We start from the raw sequence: 20,379 nt of genomic DNA on the forward strand, positions 1-20,379 counted from the left end.
CTTCGAGTCAGGATGGGGAGCAACACTGGAGAACAAGGAAGTTTCAGGCTCTTGGGAAGAGGGACAAATCGGATGGCACATCAACAGGAAAGAGTTGATGGCCATTTGGTTAGGTTTAAAAGCCTTCAAGGAATCTGTCGCGGGAAAGTAATAGAAGTGAATTCCGACAACACCACAGCTCTAGCGTATATCAGCAAACAAGGAGGGACTCATTCTTTGCCTCTTTACGAAACAGCAAGAGAGCTCCTTCTGTGGACAAAAGACCACAGAGTGGAGCTCTTGACGAGATTCGTGCAGGGGCAGAAGAATGTAAGAGCAGACATGCTCAGCAGAAGAGGGCAAGTTCTGCCCACGGAATGGACTCTCAATCTTCAAGTTTGCCAGAAACTGTGGAGGTTATGGGGGAGGCCTTCAATAGACCTCTTCGCCTCCAGCCAGAACAAGAGAATCCCCAACTACTGCTCTCTAGTCCCGGACAGAGAAGCAATAGCAGTAGACGCCTTCTTGATGGACTGGACAGGGATAGACACTTATGCGTTCCCTCCGTTCAAGATTATCAATTTAGTAGTCAAGAAATTCGCCCTCCTAGATTCAGGGAGAATGACCCTGATAGCCCCCTTTTGGCCAGCAAGAGAGTGGTTCACAGAGGTGGTGGAGATGTTAGTGGACTTTCCGAGAAGTCTTCCCCCAAGTCCAAGGCTTCTCAGACAGCCCCACTTCGAGAGGTATCATCAAAACCCCCTCGCCCTTCAACTGACTGCATTCAGACTATCGAGAAGCTTGTCAGAGCGAGAGGATTTTCAGCTCAAGCTGCGAGCTATCGCCAGAGCGAGGAGGGTCTCTTCACAGAGAGTTTACCAATCAAAGTGGGAAACCTTTAGATCTTGGTGTAAGCAGCATAAGGTTTCCTCAACCACTACCTCTGTGAGCCAGATAGCTGATTTTCTCTTGTCCCTCAGGCAAGATTCTAAGCTGGCCGTATCCACCATAAAAGGATACAGAAGCTTGTTGTCTACCGTCTTTAGGCACAGAGGCATAGATTTGTCTCAAGATAGAGACTTGAGAGACCTTTTAAAGTCTTTGAAACAACGAAGCAGACTTTGAGACCCCGTCCTGGAATTGGATGTGGTTTTGAAGTTCTTGTGCAGCAGGAAGTTCAACCCATCTCGCAAGCAACCCTGAGAGACGTAACGAAGAAAACTCTTTTCCTTCTGGCTCTTGCTACAGCAAAAGGGTCAGCGAGATTCAGGCTATTCAGAAGCAAGTAGGCTTCAATTGTAATGGAGCAATTTGCGCATTAAGGCTCGACTTCCTTGCTAAGAATGAGAACCCTTCCAAACCCGGGCCGGGGACGTTTGAGGTTCCTAACCTCACTGATTTAGTGGGCCAAGAGGAGGAGAGACTCCTCTGTCCAGTTAGAGCCCTCAAAGCATATATTTCTAGGACAAAGGACGTAAGAGGTTCTTCCAGTTCCTTGTGGTGTTCAGTGAAGGATCCTCAAAAGCCCCTCTCGAAGAATGCGTTATCATTCTTTTTGAGGAGACAATAAGAGAAGCTCACCTTTATGTGAAGAGGAGACCTTTCGTTTGTTGAAGGTGAAGGCTCACGAAATAAGAGCCATTGCAACTTCTCTGGCATATAGGAAGAATATGTCAGTTAAACAAATTATGGATGCCACTTTTTGGAGAAGCGACTCTGTTTTCGCTTCTCATTACCTCAGAGAGGTAAGAGTCGATTATGAGAAATGTTACACCTTGGGCCCATATGTAGCTACAGCTTTGGTATTGGGTAAAGGAGTTACTGCCTCCCCTCAACCTTAACTTTTGTTTGGGATACCTGTAATTGGGCTGGTGTTTTTATGGTTGTCTGAGGAAGCTTCCTTGTGGGAACAGCAACCCCAGTCTAACTAGATAGGTGTATATCTAGTCTGCAAGGTTAGGTGGTTAGATTGAGTAAGGTTACAGGTAATAGAAGGGGGAATAGGAAGTACAGAAGTCTAGTCACGTTGTTGGTCTCACCCCGTTTGACAGACTCGATTGAGTTGTTTCAGCATAACAGGTCTTCACCTGGCTGGCGCTCCTAAGGGAAAGCGACTCAAGAGGCAGGAACCTTTGAAGTCAGCTACCTTAGCAGGTAAGGAATCAAGGTGTTTACCTACGACTTTTAGTTGTTTCCCAACGATGTTGGCTGTCTTTCACCCTCCTCCAAATGTGTGAATCAGCTATATATATATATAACTGCCAGGTAAGTTCTATTCGTAAAAATGAAGTTTTTATGATAAAACAAAGTTTTATGAATACTTACCTGGCAGTTATATATATTTTAAATCCCACCCTCCTCCCCTCAGGAGACAGGTCGGGCAAGAGATGATCTGAGGAACTGAAAACGGGAATGATTCCAACTACCACCCTGTAAGGGTTGTTAACCACCTATCGGACACCTACCATTCGGCGGTTGGTGCGAGTTTTGAAAAATCTGCCGGTTCGACAGTGATTAAGCTATATATATATAACTGCCAGGTAAGTATTCATAAAACTTTGTTTTATCATAAAAACTTCATTTTTAGGACATTGCCGGCTCCCCGTAGAATTTGGTGAAAAAGACTAGCCTACATTCATTTCAAGAATATATTATACAGCATAACTTCTAGTATTAGTTAATCATGCTTGTATTGTACTGATTTACTGATTAAAGTGATCATTTTTGTTTTGAGAATGCATTGGTTCAGTGATTCTAGCAAAAAAAGCTCAGCTCTTTGGCTGAGTGTCTTTATGTTTGCCATTGTCATATTGACTACTTTTGTAGTGGATTGTACAAAACCAGGTTTTTCAGATAATTAAGAAGGTTCAGGCCTGTGTCTGTTCATATTGAAATAAGGAAGATGGAGGCAGTATCTTTGTTCAATTTCCCTGTAAAAGTGGAGTCTGTAATGTTAATGGAGGCTCCAACTTAGTCTTCAAGACCTAAATTTCATAATTAATCAATCAATCCAATTTAGATGATGTGCTTTTAGCACATTTGGGGTGTACAGTATTTCTGTGGAAAAGTTCTTATTTGCATGCATTCTTATTTTGGTCTGAATAATTTTCTGCTGTTCAATATGGAGATAGGCAATGCAGATGCTGTATATTCATAATGGGTAACATCCTCCTCATCATCATTTTTATTATTATTTTATTATTGTCAGTAAGTAGATTAACGAGGCTACCAAGCTGCATGTCTAAACTCTCAAGCCTCACCCAAAGTATTTGTTCTTTAATCGTAAGTTGAAAACTAGATCAAGATGAACATGAAGTTGGAAAATGATTTATGACCCAGAGGGAATGGATGAAAAGTAGAGTTTAGAAAGAAATGCAGTCATTGGTTGAAAAGATCTTACAAAGAATCATGTGTACTGTGTCTTGATATTGTTATTGGAGAGTCCAAAATAGTATTTCCAAGACTATGCTCATGGTAGTCACAGTAACTTTTTCATTAATTTCATCTTCATGGTGATGATTATAATTTGCATAATTTTTAATACAGCATATGTAAATATTTTATTACATACAATCATTTTTTATAGTAGGTTCCAAACTTTGCAGGAACACCTGGTTAGTATTGCAGGAAAGCAGCGGTCTCAGAGAGTAGCCCACAGAGCCTTTTCACGTTGGAGAAGGAAAATCTTTAACAGGAAAATGGAATGTAGGGTAGGTTTCTATTTTTGTTTTGTTAAGCCGTATAAATTATATTTATGATTATGTAAACTCCAAGACTTTACTGTCCTGTTCAAGTTGTGCTTTAACTGGTATGCGTAAGCATAAACCATAAACTTTATTTCAGTAAGTAATCTGCTAGAAAGATTACATAAACTTAAGACCAAATAAGAGCTTATAGATCAGTGCAGACAAGGGTGAAATGAACTTTAGAGAGTTAGGACAGAAGAGAATTTTGAAGTGTATTCTAGAATTAATCACAAAGGCAGGAGAATCGTGTAAATAGCCTTGCAGTGAGCCCAAATATTTTGTTGGTAAGTTCGAGGAAGGAAAGTGTCTAAATACTATTCGTACATCAAAAAGCCAGTTTTCATTTTCCCATCTTCATGTCTGTTCTTGGCATTACCATATAAATGTTATTACTAGTGTTGATTTTTGAAATGAATCTTACCTCTGTATTATGATAGCTGTATTTACTGCATCAGGCAGTAGGATGATAGAGAGTGAAAAGTAAAAAATGAATAGGATCTCTTTGAGGTGGTTTGAGGGTCTATAGTTTCCCATTTATTTTTTCTGTTGTTGGCCTGTGAGGATGATTGGAGAGTGTTTACTTGATTCCATTGACAATTAGATTGTTTTCTTGATTTGGTTTGGCTGTCTTGGTTTTTGTCTATACAGTACAAGTGGAACCTTGCTTTAATGGAATAATTGTGGGGGAAGGTAGTCCGTTGAAGCCGATTGTCCTCTAAAGTGAAGCATTTTTTTTTTGTCTTAAGTGATGTTTATTGATAAGCTAGCCTCAGCCGACATGCAGTTACCACCGACATACATGAAAAGATTCACATTATGAAATAAACTGATAATAAAGATAATAAAACCCTTTTTACTTTATATATTATTGACATAGGAATAATTCTATATCAATGAAATCAACTTTTATCTATGCGAGGCCAGCTGACAAAATGTAAACATCGAATTATGGTTGTGCTCACAGCAACCTTTATCTTTTGGTAACCTTTCAGAAATTTTAGTGGTAGTGTAATTATGGTAGTAATAACATTTAGGATAACATAATACTCATTTATCATTAAAAAATCATTATCATTTTAGTGGCAAATAACTGTTTAGAACAATTCAGTCATACGAATGAAAATTATCATACATTATTGTATTGTTGTTTGTGATTGGCGATGAAATGTAAACATAATAAAACCATTTTTACCTTATATATTATTGGCATATCTTCATAATAAATAGCCTATTGGAGGAATAATTCCATATCAATGAAATCAACTTATATCTATGTGAGGTTTTAGCTATGCGAGGCCAGCTGAGAAAATGTAAACATTGAGTTTTGGCTGCGCTCACAGTAATCTTTATCTGTCGGTAATGTTTCAGAAATTTTAATGGCAGTGTAATTACGGTAGCAATAACATATAGGATAATATAATATTCATTTTTCGTTAAAGATTCATTATCATTTTGGTGGTAAATAACTGTTTAGAACAATTCAGTCATATGAACAATAATTATCGTACATTATCTTATTGTTAGGGATTTGTGATTGGCGATAAAGTGTAAACAAAACAATGGTTTCCCTTTTAGGTGACGTGTGTAGGAAAAACTTGATATACTGTAAAATTAGCTTTGTTATTTCATGTATTTTGAATTTCTAGGGATACAGTAAGGAAAACAGCATAAGTTTTACACCATCTTTGCAAAACCAGTATTTCATAAGATACCTGTTGTTGCAAAAGCTAGCCTATACACAGATGGTTTTGTGATTTAGAAGTCGTCCTATAAATTCATGAAAATCTGCCATAACTTTCGACCTCATCTAAAGGTTGTCTTATTCATGGAAATACATACACAATAAGTTCCAATTTTGCACCAGTGCTGAGGTTAGTGCACAAGTAAATGTAAACAACTCCACCCACTACCCTTGGCCAGATTTTGTCTGTTAAATCCGATATCTGTTGGTTCCGGGTCTATTAAAGCGAGGTTTTACTGTATAGGATGTCATCCAGAGAGGATAAAGACAAGTTGTTTCGAGTCTTTAAGGTAAGAGGGTGTAATGCCTGGCTGTACTCTACAGTTTAGCCATACCTAGGCCACGCCCTGTGGTACTCCTTCTACTGTTGGAGGTAAAGGGAAGTGGGCTATGTCCAGAAGTAGAAGTGGTTTTTGCCTGTTGTCTTCTTTCTAATGCCAACTTGGTGTATCATGTACAGGTTGGTGCTCGGTCATCAAAAGATAAATGCGGTAAGAGCAAGCAAAGTTTGTGTAGGCAGAGGTAGATATCTTAGGTAATGATAAACGCACTCACTCAATATCTGATTCTGTATCCCCTAGGCCTTACTGGAGGCCACATACTCCTAGCGATCCCTGTTTGGGATCTTCCTGTAGTCTTCCTTTGCAAGAGGATTCGGTATTCTCCTGGAGGTGTTATCCTGACGCTTGGCGTTTTGCCTGACATTGGACACTTACTTGACAACAAGCGCTTCCCTGAAGCCAAAGGCTTCTCTGCAAGGCTTTTGCCTGGTTCCAGACGCTTGCATTCTTCTCAGTCTCCCAGGCAGTCTGGCTGTGCTGGTTCTTCTTCATGTTATTTGTCTGACGTGAGGGAGTTTCATGTGGGTACCCACAATTGGGTGCAAGAACACATTTTTTCTTCACATTTTCCTTCTATTCTCAGGCATTCTCATCAACTTTTGACGCCTCGTAAGTAGTGCTAGTTACTTGTGCAGATCGCAGAGGTAGGAGCTTGTATCATTCTCCTCATTCTGTCTCACAGTTGCTGTTTGCAGTGAGTGAGGCATAGACACCTCATTGCAGTTTTTGTTCTCCTCTGGCATACACAAACACAGCAACAGCTGCTTCCGCAGTCAACGCAAAGCTTCAGGGTTCCTCTTAGACAAATGGGTATTTTGTTGGTGACCTCAAGCCAGCCCTTTTGGGCTTTCAGGAAGGACAGTAAGCATCCTAGAAAAAATCCAACTCCTGTTAAGAAATGATGCATCAAGCCCTCAGTCCCTGGTAGGAGGCAGGTTGAGCCTCTTATTTTGTTAGGCAGGATCTGGAGACGGATCCCTGGGTGGTTGAGGTACTGAAGGAGGGATACAGCATTCCCTTCCTTTCTTAGCCTCCTCTAGCCAGTTCTCCTGTGGAGTTTCCCACTTATCTCCACAATGGGAAGTTCCAGATCCTGCGGGAGGAAGTTTGGTTATTTTGCTAAAAGGAGCTGTGGAAATAGTCTTGGACTCATCGCTGGGGTTCTACAATTGTGTGTTTCTGGTACCCCAAGTTTTGGGAGGAGGGAGACCAGTACTGGATATCTCAAAGTTGAACTGTTTCATTTGGCTAACTCCATTCACCATGTAGTCTGCCAGTTCAGTCTTAGCAATTCAGTAAGGAGATTGGATGGTATCAGTGGACAAGGTGAATGCATGTTTCCATGTACCAATTCATCCAAATTCAAGGAAATATCTGCAGTTTTCCTGAAAGGTGCACCAGGTTCAGACGATGTGCTTCAGTCTGAGCTCAGCTCCTCAAGTTTTTACAAGAGTCATATTGTAGTTTGGCAAGTGGGTTCACCTGTTAGGCATTCAAATGCTTCTCTACCTGGACAATTGGCTGATTTAGCATCCAGCTTAGAGGGGAGGCGTAGGGCAAGAGATACTCTTTTTAAAGTTGACAAATATGTTAGGAATACTGATAAATGTTCAAAATCCAATGCAATACCAACTCAGAACCCTTTTTACATGGGAAATGTGTAGACACTTTCTTTTAATTCTAAAAGAATATCTGTCCTTCATGACCTTGCCAGCCAAGAAATGGTTGTCCCTGCTAGGACACATGGCATCACTAGAGAAGATGGTTTTGGGTGCCAGGCTGAGAATGAGGCTGATTCAATTCTTTCCCAAGAGGTGCTGGAACTGGGAAGTTCAGCATGACTCCATTCAAATTCAAGTCTCAAAGGGGTTGGGGACCTTGGGTAGCAGGGGTTTGAGAACTCCATATCACTCAGTTAGAGATGTTGGCAGTTTGGAAAGCCCTTTTAGCATTGGAGGATCTGGCAGAGGTAGCACTCTTTTTGGACAGTTCAACTGCTCTGGCATATCTGAACAGCCAAGGAGCCACTAAGTCAGAATTTGTTCCTCCTTTCAAGTTGCATTCTCAGTTGGTCAGAGGAAAGGAAGATCCTTCTGTTGCCTCAGTTTGTGCCAGGAAAAATGAACATTGTGGCTGACCAACTGAGCAGGAAGGACCAGATTCCTTATTTCAAGTAGACCTTGCATCCACAAGTCTGCAAGGAACTGTGGAAGCTATAGGGTACTCCTGTTCTGGAGCTGTTTGCCACCAGGTTTAACAGTTGCCTGCCAGTGTACTGCCCTCAGTTCAGGATCCTCAAGCTTGAGTAGTTGACGCAATGCTTTTAGACTGGTCGATCTAGACCTCTATGCTCTTTCTCCCTATGCTATGATACAAAGGGTGCTAGCAAAATTCTTTATGGCTGAGAATTCACGTATAGCTTTAGTGATCCCTCGGTGGCCTTGTAGATAATGGTTCGCAGACCTCCTGCCTCTGTTAATAGATCGGCCAAGGGTTCTTCCACCAAGGAAAGATCTTCTCAGACAGCCAAGAGGTATGAGGTTTCACCAAAACCTCCTAGTGCTTCAGCTGACTGCTTGGAGACTCTCTACCATCTCAACCATCTCTTACAAGCAAGGGGTTTTTCAAAGGAATGCAGGTCTATCCTTAACTCCAAAGGGAGTTGACTAATGCACTGTATCAAAGACAGGGCAGTATATAGAACTTGGTGCTCTGCTAGAAGGCTTTCCTGCACCCATGCCTCTGTGAATAACATCATTAAACTCTTACTTGACTTATGCTACAACAGACATTTTTTAGTCCCTGCCATTAAAGTACATCAATCCATGTTAGCTTCTGCATTGAGGCATACTGGACTAGATATTTCATCTAACCTCTATATTAAGGAGGCCACCTGCTCCTTCTGAATTGAGATTCCTCATTCTCCAATTAAAACCTTGGGCTGGAATTTGGATTTGGTGCTAAGAATTTAAGTGTGCTCCCATTCAAGCCCTTGAGCACAAACTCCCTACAGAATTTGACTGTGAAGACTGTTTTTGTTAGCCTTGGCTTTTGCAGGCTCTCTCATGCCATGTAGGCTTTACTACCCAAGAGGTAGAAAAGAAAGGACAAGGCCTTTGCTTTCTGCCCCTTTTCAGGGCTAAGAATGACGTTAAGTCACATCCTCTGCCTTGGTCTTTTGTGATCCCCAGCCTGTCCTCTTTGATGCCAGGTTGGAAAGAAACTTCCCTATGCAATCAGAGCTCCCTCTATATATTTGCAAAGGACTAGGGAAATCAGATATGTCAACAACCTTTTTAGCAGCTGTAGGAAGCCTGATTTACCCTTGTCAAAGAATGCCATGTATTGTCTGTTGAAGGCTCTGGTCAAAGAGGCACATGCAAATTTAGACTTTAATTTTTTTTAACCTGTATTGAAATTAAGATATCACAAAGTGTGAGGGATAGCGACCACTTTCAGTTTCCTGGAGAACCGTTCTACTGCCTGACTCAGGAAATACAGCTGTCATAATAGAGAGGTACTTAAAAAATAAATTTTATAAAAAAACTTCTATTTTTAAAAGTAACTTTATTCTCCTAATAGAGGCTGGATTCACAGATAAAAAGAGACATTAGATAATTTATTATCATTCTTAATGAGCCCACATTTCAACATAAGAGAAAGTTAGTGTCATTATAATTTATACGATAACAGCAGTCTGAAAATAGATGCATAATATCCTTGCTTATACAGTTGGGATTCATGCTGTGATGACCAGCCTATTAACCCTTAAACGCCGAGCCTCTATTTACAAAAACGTCTCCAGTATGCCGGCGGCGTTTGGGAGCTAGCGCCGAAACGGAAAAAAAAGTTTTTTTCAAAAAATCACAGCACGCTTAGTTTTTAAGATTAAGAGTTCATTTTTGGCTCCTTTTTTTTGTCATTGCCTGAAGTTTAGTATGCAACCATCAGAAATGAAAAAAAATATCATTATCATATATAAATATTGAAATATATGATAGCGCAAAAAAAATTTTTCATATATAATTTTATACAAATCGCGCTGTGAGCAAAACGGTTGAAGCTAACGGGTTATTTTGTTTCTCTTTGTATTGTACACTAAATTGTGATGATTTTGGTATATAACAAATTGTAAAACGATCAAAGCAACACAGAGAAAATATTATCACAAAATGATGCATGAATTTGTAACGCGCGGACGTAAAAAAATGTTTTTTTTCAAAAATTCACCATAAATCGAAATATTGTGCTAGAGACTTCCCTTTTGTTGAAAGCTAACTGATTGAATATTACTAGACTGTAAGTGTTTTAGCTTACAATTGCAGTTTTCAACCATTTCGGTCGAGTTAAAGTTGACCGAAAGTCGAATTTTTTGTATTTATCATGATTTATATGAATATATTTCAAAACTGATGAAAGCTACAACCATGAGTTATTTTCTGTTGTATTGTACATGAAATTGCGCACATTTTCATATATAAAACTTTATGTAACGACTAATATAAAATGGTGCAAATATTACGACAACGTGACGAAAGAATTTCTGAGATGTTCGGCCGAGTTACCGCGCAGACGTAAGGAAAATGTTTTTTTCAAAAATTCACCATAAATCGAAATATTGTGCTAGAGACTTCCAATTTATTGCAAAATGAAGGTAAATGATTGAATATTACTAGAATGTAAGAGTTTTAGCTTACAATTGCGTTTTTTGACCATGTCGGTCGAGTTAAAGTTGACCGAAGGTTGAAATTTTGGCAGTTATCGTGATTTATGTGAAAATATTTCAAAACTGATAAAAGCTACAACCATGAGCTATTTGCTGTTGTATTCTACATGAAATTGCGCACATTTTCATATATAAAAGTTTATGTAATGACTAATGTAAAACGATGCAAACATTACGACAACGTGACGAAAGAATTTCTGAGATGTTCGGCCGAGTTACCGCGTGCAGACGTAAGGAAAAAGTTTTTTTTTCAGAAATTCACCATAAATCGAAATATTGTGCTAGAGGCTTCCAGTTTGTTGCAAAATGAAGGTACATGATTGAATATTACTAGAATGTAAGAGTTTTAGCTTATAATTGCATTTTTTTACCATTTCGGTCGAGTTAAAGTTGACCGAAGGTTGAAATTTTGGCAGTTATTGTGATTTATATGAAAATATTTCAAAACTGATAAAAGCTACAACCATGAGTTATTTTCTGTTGTATTCTACATGAAATTGCACACATTTCCATATATAAAACTTTATGTAACAACTAATATAAAACGGTGCAAACATTACGACAACGTGATTTAAAGAATTTCTGGCGTGGATGTAAGGAAAAGTTTTTTCAAAAATTCACCATAAATCGAAATATTGTGCTAGAGACTTCCAATTTGTTGCAAAATGAAGGTAAATGATTGAATATTACTAGAATGTAAGAGTTTTAGCTTACAATTGCGTTTTTCAACCATTTCGGTTGAGTCAAAGTAGACCGAAGGTTGAAATTTTGGCAGTTATCGTGGTTTATATGAAAATATTTCCAAACTGATAAAAGCTACAACCATGGGTTGTATTTTGCTGTATTTTACATGAAATTGCACACATTTTCATATATAAAACTTTATGTAACGGCTAATATAAAACAGTGCAAAAATTACGACAAAATGACAAAAGAATTTCTGAAATTTTCGGCCGAGTTACCACACGGGCGTAAGGAAAAAGTTTTTTTCAAAAATTCACCATAAATCGAAATATTGTGCTAGAGACTTCCAATTTGTTGCAAAATGAAGGTACATGATTGAATATTACTAGAATGTAAGAGTTTTAGCTTACAATTGCGTTTTTCGACCATTTCGGTCGAGTCAAAGTTGACCGAAGGTTGAAATTTTTTGTAGTCGACGTACGGTACGTCCACTTGCCACCCAACAGACAATTTTAGTTGACGTATGATACGTCCAGTAGGCGTTTAAGGGTTAAGGAAAACATCTTATAGCATGTTCCCATTGAATATCTAAATTAATTACTTTTCAGTTAGGACCTCATGATACTCATATTCTTAATATATCTTATTGGAAGCTTGGAACTCATTTTAATATATTTGGGGAATGCAGAATGATGTTCCAATTGACCATGATCTACCCATGACTAGCAGTCTGTCAGCTTTTTTCATACTATGTAGAACATTGTTCCATGTTTGTTGTTCAGATGATATTCTACAAATGAGCTTGACCTTGACTGTAATGCTACCACAGTGAAACAGCAAATTTAATACAGGCATTTTTTACCATTACACCCAGGGTCTTACAATAGTTAGTTGCACTTTGATTGTGAATGAAGGCAACACAAATGGTAAATTTTCCTCTTTAACAAAAGAAAATATAACCATCCCATGTGCAATTGAATTTGTGAAATAGTTTCTCAGGATAATTTAATTTAATGTCATATCCTGAACATGCATTAATGTTGGGAAGATTATTGTTTTCAGTCTCATTGGAGATAAACATTATTTATTTTTAACTAAATTAAGTTATCAGCCATGGTAATTGGAACAACCCTACTCACTAATAGTAATTTTGACTTTGTATGAAGTGGATTATCATTTCTTTTTCAAATGATAATGTTATTGTAATTATGGTATGGAATTGTCCTTCTGTTTAAGGAACGAATCAACCTCTTGGAAGAGGAGAACAGAGACTTACGTGCTGAATTACTGTTATGTCAAGAAGCAGCTAAACAAGCCTTTCTAAGGAGTGCCAATGCCCTCAACTCAGAAGCCTTAACAATGTTCCAGGTAAGATCACATTTCACTAACTTGCCACAGTAGCCGAGTTGTTGTAAATTGAATTTTTGGGGGGAGAAAAATGTTAATTTTATTAATCTGTGAATGTCATGTGGCTAAGAAGGCTTTGCCACCCATAACCCTGGGTCCCTGATCTGGACAGCGGCAGGGTATGCCCATGAGGTTCTAGAAGTCTTCAAGTTATTTTATATCATTTGGTCAGTGTTTTTTTTTTACTTGCAGGGCATGCCCATGAGGTTCTAGAAGTCTTTAAGTTATTTTATATCATTTGGTCAGTGTTTTTTGTACTTGCATGTTTTTGTTTTCAGAATGTAACTAGAGAAAATTTATAGAATTACGGGGCTGATTGTCTATTTTTCATGCCTTAAAATGCCAAAGAATTCTTTCCATCATTTGTGGGGCTTCTACCTCATGAATTCTATTGATATTCACCATATATCTAAGTTTTCCCTGTCCCATGTGTAAAAAAACTTAATGAGAATACTTTTAACAATACAGTAAACCCCCCATATTCGCGTTCTCATGGTTCGCGGACTCACGCATTCGCGGGTTTCTCTGTGGAACATATCTAGCCATCATTCATGGAAAATTTGCCCATTCATGTATATTTTCACTGAGAAATATTCACTAATTACTGTATTTTCATATAATTTTCATAAATAAATGCACTTTTTGTGATAAAACTAATAAAATACTCAGGTATAAGCATTTTTACAGGGTTTTCCTTGGTTTAAGCTATCAAAATGGGCAGTTCCAAGTGTTTTTAGAGGGGTTTCAAGCATTCGCGGATTTGACCTATTCGCAGGGGGGGTGTATTGAAATAGGACTGAAACTGCAAAGTTGAAAACATGTACAGTACCTAAGATCCTTGAAAGATGATTATCAGGTTCAATTTTCTTGTTTCTATATTCCATAACATTAATAAATTAGTAAGTAAAGAAGTGAATATAGTTAAACAAGTTTTGGGAAAGTTTTTATAACTTTTCTTGCACGTGGGGATTAAATGACGCCAATGGGCACTTGGATATGGCTCCATAATTATCTGTATGGTTTCAAGTTATGAACAATATAGAGTAAGCCTTTTCACTTGCATTTTCGATGCTTTTGTAATTATGTTTTCCTTTCTTTAGGAGGTTAGTTTTTCATTTACTTTTGTGCTTTTAAATTACGGTTATATTATGGATTTTACATATTCATTGTTGCTTGAAAATGAAAATAAGATGGTTGTGCTCCTGTTTACAAACCATATATTTTGTGATCCATTTGATAAAAACAAAGGAAGTCATGACTCAAATTTGACACTGCTTGTGGAATACCAGTTGTGCACTTTGAGTGAGGATGAGCTACTCAGGGCAGCTTGGAAAGTTGCCTTGAGAGCAAGGCTGTTCTTTGTAGCACTGATGCTTCATGCTGTATTTTGTAGATTTTCTTCAGCTCATCATTGCTCTTTAAATATTAAGTGACTCTGTTATCTCTATTTTACATTTTACTGTGAGCATAAAATTCTTTAGAGTTTAATTTTTATTGCATTATATAGTTTTTTTATGTGCACCACAGCATCCTTGCCTTTTGAGCATGCTTGTCCTGCATGGGATACTGTATTGCATTCCTTTCCCCTTTTGTACTTAGGAAAGGAGTTTGTTTTGGAATTATCAATGATCAAGAACTGTAGAGATGATGATAGTCGTCAGGAAAATATTTGTAAAAGTAACTGTACTATACTTTGGGTATCCTCTGATAATCTGACTCTCCTGGTAAGTTACTTTCAGTTATGCTCCAGTACGGTCATGTATAATAAATCATTGATTCTTTTTGCCATCAGTAAGTTAATCTAGTTCATATGGCTTTGAAACTATGATGTTAAAGGAGATAAGGTAAATAAATGGTCATTCTCGCTAATTACCGTCCTATATGAAATTGGTGCTAGGTAAGTAGGTGAAGTAGGTTGTCTATTAGCATCCTCTAAAATTCAGGCATTGTACTTTTGTCTGGAAGGTTCCAATGCATTGTTACCCAATCATTTTTAAATCTTGTCTATTATGAAATGTAATAGATCACTTCATGATGAAAAATTTGCCTACAGACCTTTGTCTTATCATTCACAGACTTGGTTTTTGTATCTGCAGGCACCAACTTACTTGATATGTGATGTGAGAATTACTTTTCCCTCTACATACAATATGAGGTAGTTCAGATCTGTCTGTCTTGAACTGTAAATTAATCCTTTGTCAAAAAGAACACCAAAGAGTTGTTAACTTTAGAGCTTACTCATCAGCGACAGGGGCTTATAGTTTGCAGTGTGAATTTGGATCATAACCTCAGTATTTTGCAAGTTCTTGAAGGAGGTCAGGGTCAGTACCAGTATTTCATCACCTCTTTTTACCTTTAGATGTTGCCCATGGGTAAATTGAGTGGACAGTTACTTGATGGACATGGCGAACATGGAATATTAAATGTAAGACGAAATTAGATTGCCCTGATTTCAACCAACAGCAAATACCATGTTGTGGGTGTGAATCTTGTAAAGGAATTTTATGAGGTTACTTAGTGATTTTAGCTTTTACAGTTAAATATAATTTTTAATTTAGGCAAATCCTATAAACCAGTCTTATGAATCAACGATTTTTGCACTTTGGTTTGCAAGTAGACCAGTAGTACCACTACTATAATGGCAGTCTTAATTTTTCACTTTCAAAGCATCCACCAGACTATCAAGTCACTGCAATGTCTTCAAAGCTACAGTTGGAAGAAGCACAAATAAATTATTGATTTCCATGAGAAAATGTTTAAATTTTATGAAAGTATTGGATACTTGGGTGCTAGGGATAACTTCCATCCTTTTTATAAATTTATAAATTTCGTATCGATAGTGTGTAATTTTGTTTTTTATTTCATTTTACAATTTCCCAAGGATGCAGCAACACGGCGGTTAGGGTTTGATGAAGGTTGTCCTCAAGGAAGTCAGTCCTCTCAAAATTCCTCACCTTCTGGTTCACCTGGTCCATGTTCGCATGTTAATCAGAAAAATAGTAATGCTGGTGGGGGTACTGCAACCAGTGGGAACAATAAAGAAAATATTGGAACATATAGGAGAACAGATGATAGAAGCAAGCACTCTGAAGGAAGAGCAGGAACAAGAAATGAAGGTGCTTCTGGAAGTGATGATGATAGATCTTTCATTGCCACCTATGGTAGTGATGATCAGAGTAATGCTCACACTTTCCATGGAAATTATCCCTATGTAGATGATACCCAGAGAGGGCATAGTACCTATGCAGGAAGGGGTGGTTATGAATCTGATCCCCATCACCTACCAGATTCTAGGCCTTCAGGACTGTACCCTTATGTCACATCAGGTGATCTAGGGGTTGGTAGTGCACAAATTCCACCTCTGAACAGGACTGTGAACATATCTAGCTTTAACCCAGATGCACTTCAGCAGGAGTCGAGGGCTTATCTTCAGCAGCTAAGGGAGGAGAGACGGAGGCGTCCTGACCCAGGAGCTATTTCCATGTTTGAATCTCAGACCAAAGCTCAGAAAATGGCTTCGCCTCAAGTAGACACCAAGCGAAAGACTTGTTCTTGCAAGTCTCACAAAACTACTGCTGAGTTTCAAGGGCCTTACAGGTGCCCGTACTGTACACCTGTTCAAAATTCAAATTTTGGTCATGCTAAGGATGTGAAGAAAAGTTCAAATATGACTCGCAGTAATATCCTTGCAGGTACAAATAAGGATAAGAAGAAAGTGCTTTACACACCCAGTGCATCTACCATTGTGATAGAAAAACATATAACGAGATAGGTATTCTTTAGATATTAGTTTATTTTAGCTGCAAGTTTATTTTGTAAATGTTATTATACTTTGCAACTTTGAAAAGTGTGATGTAATTTTTAGAGTGGATATTTGTTAAGGAAATGTGTTTTAATGTGTGTATTTATTTTTATTACTAAAAATTTTAACTCATCATTTTGAAGTTGTAAATTTTTTCCTGATAGTAATGGCAACAGTAACTTTCACAGCATAACCTTGCTGTGGATCACATTACTACTTAGAAATTAATAGTTGGAGAATTCTTAACTGTTCAGCAGTCCTTTGCTTGACCAATCTATAAGATTTTGTAATTTAGTTGTTTAATCTCTGTAGAAGAGGTCTTAGTGTGCCAAAGAATTAATTCTATATAAACTGTTAAAAAGACAAATTTCTGCTCTCTTGTTAAATGGACACCAAGAATTTTATAACATTGAAGTACAAAATCCATACTATTAACCTCTTTCATTGCAAGACAAGGAAGCTAAATCCATGGTTTATTTGAGTTATAAATAGAACCCTAAAGGAATTTTTGTCAAATCTTCAATATTTTAAAATTTTGTTAGTGGCTGTAATTTATTGAAGAGGGCATTCTTTTATATACAGATTATTTTATACTTTATATAAATATAAATACAGTATGTGCATGTGCAGAAAGATAAAAACAAACCCTATGGACATCCCTAAAAAATTGAAGGGCATTAACTCTTCCTAAAAAGTTGAGAATATTAACATCAGCAGCATGTTTAAACTATTTACTGTATTATAATAATACAGTAATAATAATATGCTATAATATGGACCGGATCAGGGAATGTTGTAGTTGGTGGGGTATGAGGCTGAACTTCAGTAAAATTGATTAGCAGATCTCGTACAGATTTCCCACCCCATCCTCCCCTTCAGGTGGATGGAACTTTGCTGACTGAGTCTGAAGCTTCAACTATTGTCGGTGTAACTTCTGACTCACATCTAACTTGAGAAACATCTAATGAAAGTTTCAGCAGATGCTGCACGAAAGCGAGGTATTGTTCATAAGGCCTCATATATTTATAAAATAAAATCAGTGCAACCTGTTTTAGGTCATTTGTACTTCCTTTACTCGAATACTGTTCTCTGGTGTGGATGTCAGCTTCTGCCAGAAATTTATCTCTTTTAAGGTGCCTCCAGACGATTCAATTTTTCGTTCAATTTTGCGCATGCCTTTGACGCATTCCACAGCGCACGAGGCCTTTACGCATGCGTTTTTTCTCCAAAATGACTGAGGCATGCAATAGCGCAAGGCTTCCCACCGGTGCTGGGAGTCACGTGCGCTTTTCTGTGCGCTTTTTTCCCCCAAGAGAGAGAGAGAGAGAGAGAGAGAGAGAGTTATTGTGTAGTGAAATCTACTGAAAATGTCACTTGAGAGTAAGGAATTAACTTTGATAAAGGAAAGTATCTTAATATAACAAATTCATGTGCATAAAACTTGCCTTCTTAAATAAATGTTTCTTAGATATTTGTATCAGTAGCCTACATACAACTTTTACTTATACTTTATTCTTGAGTTCTTTGTGATTTAAATGAATTTATATTTTTTTAATAAATGAACAGTTTTTGATGAAAGAATATTGTTAATTTATTTTATATGCAATTATTTACAAGTAGGTCTAATGATACATGTTGTCTCTTTGATAAAGAAAAGTACTGTATATTGTTATAACATATTCATGTGAATTCATAATGTCTTCTAAAATAAATATTACTTGAATATTTTTTTATCAGTACATACCTTTATGTAATCATTTAATGCTTCATTTATACTTCTCATAGTTTCGAGACAATGTCCGATATGCTTTGTTTGGATACTTTAAACAAGAAACTTAAGCTGGCTTACGAGTCTCCCGTTGCTAAATAACGTAGTGTTATGCTAATCTGATTTCAGCAGGAATAGCTTCTCTCACGACAGTATTCTTTTTAGAGATTAGGGTCTGATTTTTCCAGGATTATGGTAAAGTCCTCCAGTGACATTCTAGTGAAATTCTGAACAAAATATCGCCATCACACTGTAACTCACGCAAAATGGTGTTTTTGTTCTGTTTATAATATTCCTTCATCCATATTCTTTTTTGTTGTTTTTTCGTCTCTTTTTATTAGCCTTATTAATAATGATGTAAGCGGCACAAATTCCCGCGCAAACAAGTGGATCCAGCGACATCGCGCAACTAAAAAAGGCAACGTGTGGACAGTAAAAGGCATGCGTTTTCCATTCCTCTTTCAACTTGACGCATGCAATTTTATTCCAAAGGCATGCGCTTATTTATGGAAAAAAGGCATCGTCTGGACGCACCTTTAGATAGAGTGGTTCATGGTGGTAGGTTTCTGTTTCCTAAAAGTAGCATTTATGACTTGGACCATCGACAGATGGTCTCTTGTTTGTCACATTTTCATAAGTTGAATTTCAACGGAGTTCTTTCACATTCACAATTGATCCTTGATCCCATTTATCTGCTGAGAGCAACCAGATTCACTGAACAGCATAACCAATATGCAGTAAATGTGCCTCGCTGTCGAACTTATCAGTTCCAGAGGTCCTTTATTCCTCACACTGTTGGACTGTGGAACAGCCTCCCGGAGGAGTCGTGCAGTTGGTACTTCAGAAGTTCAAGCAATGTATTACTACCCTAATACTATTCTTCTTGCATTGTAATACATTTGATGTATTTATCTATATATTAATTTTTTCCCCTTTTTTAATGAGTGGGATCTCTTCTTTCTGTATTCCCTTTTACTTCCTCCTCTTCCTAATGAACACCATATTCTTTGGAAGCTTGAATTTCAAGTTAGTTGCCCCTGTGGGCTTGTTCCATATGAATAGGTTTCATCTATTGAATAATAATAATAATAATACTGAGGTATGCCACAGTATGTTGTCCTGCTAGCAACATAGATAAAGAATGATGTTTTGAATGATTTGTTGGACTAAAAAAAAAAAAAAAAAATTTACTGAGAGCTCTGATTTTTAAAGGAAATTTATGATCATTGCACCATAGATTTGTTGGTTGCATGTTTTGGCCTTACATATCTTTTGCAAGAAACTTTGGCTTTCATGATTTTGCATTACACTGGTATAATATACCACTGACAAATGGTCATAATTATGGATTTGTATAGGATTGCAATTTCCTTTGTAGATAAATAGTACAGTATCAAAGTACGACCACCATTTGTGTATTGAAGCACAAATTTTTATTGAGACAATTTCTTCCGTTTCTCATAATCATACAGATTTAATTCTAAAATGGTACCACTGGATATGTGGTTCTACTGAAATGGATTCTGTAAATCTTTAAATAATGTATTCATAGTACAGTTTCAGTGATACTCTTGTTTGCGTTCCAAACTAGTAATTTTTCTTATGTGAAACTCGTCCTTTATGATTAATAATGAATGCACCTCTAAATACCTTGATGTCTTTATCACAGAGGTACTATTAAGGGAGGATCAATGTGAAGATGGATGGCATCAGAATATGTCATCCATCATAATCTTAAACATTTGCTTTTCTACCATGGGGTTAGGCATAAAAACAGGCCTTTGTACCCATTGTAAATCTTTACTCTTTTTACTAATGGAGCAGTTTTAAAGGAGCTCCCAATTTTTTTCTGTACTCCTTTGTAGCTTCTTTTAGTACTTTTATAAATAGCAAATGCTCAATGCTAATCCTTGAAGGACATCAACAATTCTCTTAATTCTTCTATACACCTGCAGTTGACTTCACTCTAGGTCTAGTGTTATGGTAAGAGTAACATCATTAGTTTAATGAGTTCTGGCATCATCTGCTTTCATAATGTTCATAGATATCTTCACACCTGCCACCACTACTGGCTACATTAGGTAAATTCTGGCAGCAAAATTAAAAAAATGCTAGAAATTGTGCTTGTACCACAGATGCAAGCTTTTTTAGCTTGAGAGGAAGAAAAGTCTGAGGCATCAGTACT

General features: G+C 37.4%; 1 protein-coding gene across 2 annotated transcripts in view; it reads left to right on the top strand.

The window, feature by feature from the left end:
- LOC136828409 (uncharacterized) overlaps positions 1–17,475 on the top strand; it is a 48,026-nt gene extending 30,551 nt beyond the window's left edge. For both annotated transcript variants that reach the window (XM_067086439.1, XM_067086440.1), the window contains exons 6-8: positions 3,585–3,689; positions 12,454–12,585; positions 15,506–17,475. In XM_067086439.1, the coding sequence (XP_066942540.1) occupies positions 3,585–3,689; positions 12,454–12,585; positions 15,506–16,396 (1,128 nt within the window). In that variant the 3' untranslated portion in view covers positions 16,397–17,475. The remainder of the gene's footprint in view (positions 1–3,584; positions 3,690–12,453; positions 12,586–15,505) is intronic.
- The last annotated feature ends 2,904 nt before the right edge of the window (positions 17,476–20,379 follow it).

The sequence above is a fragment of the Macrobrachium rosenbergii genome, chromosome 42 (genome assembly GCF_040412425.1).
Source record: "Macrobrachium rosenbergii isolate ZJJX-2024 chromosome 42, ASM4041242v1, whole genome shotgun sequence".
NCBI lineage: Eukaryota > Metazoa > Arthropoda > Malacostraca > Decapoda > Palaemonidae > Macrobrachium > Macrobrachium rosenbergii.